General features: G+C 41.4%; 1 protein-coding gene across 1 annotated transcript in view; it reads right to left on the bottom strand.

Annotated features, from left to right (window-relative positions):
* Dbt (dihydrolipoamide branched chain transacylase E2) overlaps window positions 1–6455 on the bottom strand; it is a 38489-nt gene that overhangs the window by 25292 nt on the left and 6742 nt on the right. The window contains exons 2-3 of the mRNA XM_031375264.1: window positions 5173–5296; window positions 2218–2293 (exon numbers count right to left, since the gene is read on the bottom strand). Coding sequence (XP_031231124.1) covers window positions 2218–2293; window positions 5173–5296 — 200 coding nt within the window. The remainder of the gene's footprint in view (window positions 1–2217; window positions 2294–5172; window positions 5297–6455) is intronic.

Genomic DNA, 6455 nt, shown 5'->3' with positions numbered 1-6455 from the left:
AAAAAAAAAAAAAACAAAAAACCAAAAAATATAAAAAAATCAAACTATTAAATTTGGAGTGAAGGGGACAGATTCTCTGTGTGTAATGCAGGCTTACCTCAAACTTGAGATCCTCTAGCCACACCCTTCAAAGAGGCTGGGAAAACTAGACCTGGTCTTAAGATTCTTATAAGGAAAAAAAAATTCCTTCTTCTAAGAGCCTTAACCCCTTTACTATGCACATACATCTACAAAATTTAATAAGATAGAAAGTAAGAAGTGTTAAAAATGTCTTAGTCTAGAAAGATTATAATTGGTCTTGAAGCAAACATCAACAAGTCAAATGTACATGGTCCTCAAGAGTGTGGGACATTTTCAAGACATTGCATTTTAATCATGTGAATGGCCACTGGGGGTTGGGACAACCATGACTGTTACTTGACTCTGCATGAGGGTGTAGAGAGAGTGGCATCATCCTCTGTTATCTCTGGGTACCAGGGATGCGGCACACACACACATGCAGGCATATTCAAACAGGTTAAGTAAAATAAATAAGTTGAAAAGTTTTCTTAAGGCTGGTAGTTGAGAGACAGTGGCTCCGCAGATGAGGCAGCTAGCTAGTTTCGTGGCTCACTCCACAGGCATACAGTGCCAGGCAAGACCCCTCCCTGTAAGGAAGGCTGCTTACGAACATCCTCTGCTTATGAAGCAAAGCATGCTAAGTAGACGAAATGACATTCACCAGCTCCAGTCTAGGTCTTTAAGGAATTTTTGAGCCCCAAGCAGTGGCACATAACAAGTGACCCAGCACTGAGATCCCAGGAGGCTGAGGCAGAAGGATGGCATATTTGAGGCTAGCTTGAGCTATAGTGAAAAAGCCTATCCTGAAGAGAAAAAAGTAAAAACTACGGTGGGGGAGAAATCTATTAGTCACCATAACCGCTTTTCCTAAACACCTTTAAAACTCAGTGCAGTGCCAAGACGTATCTTTTCTCCAAAGACAAAAGACACAAAAGGATGGAGAAATGTCAAAGACAGTAGAGGATTTCTGCCTTTTGTGTCGAGCATGTATGTATATGTGTATGTATGCATGTATGTATGAATGTACATATGCATGCATGCATCTATGTATCCATCTATATTATATAATTTTTAAAAGTTTTTAAATTTATATAATTTTTTATATAATTTTTAAAAGTTTTTGTTTTAATTGTGGGGGGACATGTAAGTATAAGGGCATTTGTGTTGAGATCAAAGGCAGAAGATCCCCTAGAGATGAAGTTACAGGTGAGCTGCCAAGTGTGGTTGCTGAAAACTGAGGAACTCAGGACCTCTGGAAGAGCAGCCCACACTCCCATCCACTGAGTCATTTCTCCAGTCCTAAATTTTTAGGTTTTCAGGAGAATTTTTTGATTTGTGTCTTTCAGGTAAATGTACCTTGTACTAGCCTACAGGCAAGGCTTACCTTGCCAGGAACAGAGCCAGGTTGGTTACAGAGGGTTAGGTGACAGCATCATTTTAAAACATTAGGAAGGCAAGTGAAGTTCGCACATTAGATCCTTCCAGGTGGGCTGCGTGTTGTAGCTCAGAGGCGGAGCATCTAGTTTGTAGGCTCAGGGTGTGAGATCTGATTGTTGTGCTGCCCTGGTTTTATATCAATTTACCATCTCTTAGAAATCAACCTTTTTTTAGCTGAAGTAAAAGAACAGTTGAAGGAATTTTTTTTTGTTTTTTGTTTTGTTTTTCAAGACAGGGTTTCTCTGTGGAGCCCTGGAGCTCACTCTGTAGACCAGGCTGGCCTCGAACTCAGAAATCTGCCTGCCTCTGCCTCCCAAGTGCTGGGATTAAAGGTGTGAGCCACCACACCCGGCAGGATTTTTTTTAAGAGAAAGAAACAAGGACTTGAGAGATGGTTCAGCCATTAAGGGCACAGGGTTCAATTCCCTGCAACCATATGGTTGCTCACAATCATCTGTAACTCCAGTTCCAGGGAATTTTATACCCTACTTTGGCCTCTGAGGGCACCAGGCATGCACATGGGGTACAGACGTACTTGCAGGCAAAACACGTATACATAAAATAAAGCAACAATCACTAATAAATCACATCAAAGAAAGTTATTTGTGGAATGACTTCTGCTACCAGCAAATTAGCAAAGATGTTTCTCAATTTGAGTCTTACTTTTTGTACATTCAATTAATTTTCCATTGACTTACAATTACTTTGAGGCTAACTTACCATTCTTTAATAGTTACTTCTCGAATCCCTTCTCCAATGTCAGAGAGTTTGAACTGAACAACCTGTCCCTGGAGCACTTCAAAAACAAATGGAAAAGATCTCATTAAATATGTATTATCAATAGATGCTTTTATTTCTAAAATTAGAATATGTTCTCAAGCAGAGGCAGAAACTGTTCTATCCTATAGACAGCCAAACCAACCAATCAACAACCACAACCACAACAACAACAACAAAACCCAAAAAGCAAACACTCCAGAATTTCATAAGTTTAAAAAGCATAAACACTAAGGGTTTACAGAAATTACTCCAAGACACAGATCCACTGCCACAGAACTTATGCTTTCCAACTTCCCAATTAATGTTTTTTGATAGGGTTATGGGTGTCTCTCCTGAGAAGTTCCTGACAGTTTGAAACAATACTGATGTACAAACATGGCCTACTTCTTGTTGTTTGTTCTTTTGAGACACAGCCTCACTATGGTCTCGAACCCAGAGATCTGCCTGCCTCTGCCTCCCAGATATTGGGATTACAGGCATGTACTTCCACCATGCCTAAACAATTCTAATATGCCCAAATCATGCTCTGCCAAATTATCCCTACGGTTTTTCTTTCCTCTCTCCACTAAGCAGAGTTATAGAGATGCTAGAGGATGGAGGATGGTGAGTGACCAAGACAGCAGGTACTTTAACACAGACCCTACTATGACTAATCTGACCAGTGTAGAGATCTCTTATTTGTGTACTGATGTGTTCCTAGGGCAGTGCCTGGCACTCAAACACTTCCTCAATAAATGCTCACAACGAAGTGAATTTGAATTCCAGGACAGCCAGAGTTGCTTATTAAATTCCTATCTTAAAACCAAAAAACCAAAAAGCAGGAGCCCGCATAACCTGCAATTGATAAACACAGAGACCTAAAGTTCATGAGAAGTGTTTAAGGGACAAAGCAGGAAGTCCTGTCCCTCCTGCAGGGTCCCTACTTTCTCTGGGAAGTACCAAGTGACTAGGGTAAGAAAATGGAAGCCTTTGCTTGAACACAGTGAGCTTAGTAGAAGGGTTGCCTCCATGTATGAGGCCCCGGGTTTTATCTTCAGCACTGCACCCCCCCAACACACACACTCACATATACACACACACAGACCACATACATACATATACACCATACAGCATACACACACACACACACACACACACACACACACACACATCACATATACCATACACATGAACACATACCACAAACACATGTAAAAGTATCTTTTGTTCACCTGAAGTAATTGTCATTTCCAAGGCTTGCTGCCCTCATCAGCTAACCTGGCCTTGTCCTGGAAGCTTTCAGCTTCCATACAATGGTTTTTTTTTTTTTTTCTTTTTTTCTTTTTGGTATTTCAAGACAGGGTTTCTCTGTGTAGCCCTGGCTGTCTTGGAACTCACTCTGCAGAGCAGGCTGGGCTCGAACTCAGAAATCTGCCTGTCTCTGCCTCCCAAGTACCGAGATCAAAGGCGTGCACCACCACTGCCCGGCTCCATACAATCTTATCTAGGCCTAGAATGTTTTCAGTCACTTATAAGCTCATCCTTTCTTGTTCTTTCTGATCTCTGGCTGGCTGGTTCACTCACCTGTTCTGACTCAAACTCCTCTCTAACCTCACTGATCAAATCTGGCTTCCTTCTTGGCTTTTCCTGAATGGCTTTGCTTGGCCGCATACTAACTCTGGCAATCTGTTCTAATCTTCTGGCTCCTTCTCATTCTCTGACTCATTCCGATGTCTTCACCCGTGGCTAGCTTGCTCTTTCCGTATCCTGTCTCTGTAAAACTGTCCCAGTCAAACTGCCTCCTTTCCTCCTTTTTCTTTTTCTCTCTTTTCTGTGGGGCTCTTAAGTAGCCTTTCTTTCCTCTCTCTTCTCAGGGAGTTGGACATATTCTATTCTATCAAATCTTTCACTGATTTATCACTTTAACGGCCACTCACTTTCGAACAAGAGGGCTTCCTTCAACAAGCCTTACCCTCATTGTTTGGGATTAAAGGTGTGTACTAAAGGCTGAGCCAGACACAACTAGAAACAATTTTTTCAGTAAACAACACAATCTCAGGTGTAATCAAATATCCTGCAACTCATACACAAATGCACACAAATACACACGTTCCACCCATACAATTACCAAAATAAATCACTATACATATTGTATATGTGGTGCTAGGGATAAAGCACATATGTAGTACACAAATTTGTATGTATATATAAATAGATACAAATCTCTTCAGAAACAACGGTGAACGCAAAGTTTACATTGTCTGTGACCATTTAGGGTGGCATATAAAAGCATGGAAAGTTGGGCAGGATCTGCCTAGAATTTCTGCTTCTCACTGTCAGCACACACTAAGGCCCTGGACCTGCCAAAAGTGTAAGTAAATAATGAAGTTGAGGGTCTTTGTTAGGGTTCTGAAAAGATCAGCAGAAAGAAGCTCTTATGCTTTTGCCAAATCTAATACTTGAGGCCTCGAGTTATTTACAGAGGCTGGGTATCTGAGAGAAAGGTAAGCAGATAAAAGCCAGGGAAGAAGTCTCTACTCAGGCGTCAGGAGGATTACCCCATGCCTTCCTAACAGCAGGTTGGTTCACCTCTCCAACAGAATGACTGTGTACAAGGATAGACAGACGATTCTATTAAGTCAACAATTTACCTTCACTCAGGAGGTCACATCAGTGCTAATGATTGCACCTAGAAAATCAGAGAATAAACAACAGATGACCGGGTATAACCCAGCCTCAACTGTAAAAAGACACAAGCATTGTGGGAAACTTTGGAGCGGAGAGGGATGGGAACCAGGGAATGGAAAGAAGTGGGAAGGGCAATGCCAGAAATACAGGGTCAACTGTCTTACTTGGATGAAGTCTTCAGTTACTAAGGAATAGAATCGGGAAAGTTAAGGACACCATTTGACTCACCGGCTGCTGTCCTCAGGGAATGATGTGGTTGGCAGTACTTGAGCAATGGATAACCCACAGAACACACACATTTCGGCTTCAAAACATGTACGCTATTACATGTTCGAAAATAGCGAACACAGGTCTACCAAAGAGAAAAGAAAACGAAAACGAATTTATAAATCTTCAGAGGTAGGGAGTGAAGCTTAGTGACAGAGTGTGTGTCCCATATGCAGACAGCTGAGAGTTTCCTGGCCTCTCCCACCAAATAAAAGAATACACCATTTTAATGTCTGTTTAAAATATGTACTGAAATTCGTTTAGTTCTGTTTTAGGCTGATGCTCAGGTTCATAATGAATTATCTGGCAAATCCAGAATACAGCAGAAATGAATATAGTTTTAGCAGCGGGAACAAGCAAAGCTGATGAAACTGATTATTTTCTAAATTACTCCTATTCCAGTAACCCAAAGAACTCAAACGTTACCACAGAGAAGCCATAGGCTTAAGTCATACTAGTCCCACAGAGTCACATAAGTTCGCATAAGTTTAAAACCATTGTCCTAAACTCCTTCCATGGCAGTGGGTAGACATGCTTAGCTTGTTCCACTTTCTCAAATAATGCTATGAAGGAAACCTGGGACTGCAGATGTAGCTCAGTGCAAAGTACCCAGCATGCATGCATGGCCCCGGAGCTCATCCCCAGGACTGCAGAAACAACCACCAGCAGCAAAAAATTCCATCCACAGTGATTATGAGCGTTTAAGGCAACAAAAAACATATATTAAGTCCCAAAGTTTTGTTTTTCCATGTTTGTTTTTCCTCTCAGTCCCTGGTGGTGGGGGGTGAGAAGGGGGCTGGACCCATGGCTTCTTGGCATACCCAAATGGTTTTCTTTCTTTTTAAGAGATATTAATTTTTGATATTATGTATATGAGTGTTTGTCTACATGTATATATGTGTACTATGTGCATGCCTGTTATCCAGAGAAGCCAAGAGAGGATGTTGCATCCTCTGAAGTTACAGATAGTTGTGAGCTGTGATGTGGGTGCTGGGAACTGAAACCCAGCACTCAGGAAAAACAGCCAGTGTTCTTAACTATAGAATTGCTCTTCAGCCCTCTCATTGGTTTGATTATATTAATTTATAGATGATCCTGTTAACTATTTTTAAATGCCTTAGTATGAGCCAAAACATGTTAGCCCAAAATACACTCAACTTGATATATCAAAACCTAAGTGTCGCCGGGCGTGGTGGCGCACGTCTTTAATCCCAGCACTTGGGAGGCAGAGGCAGGCGGATTTC

This window comes from Mastomys coucha, unplaced genomic scaffold (genome assembly GCF_008632895.1).
Source record: "Mastomys coucha isolate ucsf_1 unplaced genomic scaffold, UCSF_Mcou_1 pScaffold16, whole genome shotgun sequence".
NCBI classification, from domain to species: Eukaryota; Metazoa; Chordata; class Mammalia; order Rodentia; family Muridae; genus Mastomys; species Mastomys coucha.
The sequence above is the reverse complement of the archived record's forward strand: the minus strand, read 5'-3'. Positions and strand labels throughout refer to the sequence as shown.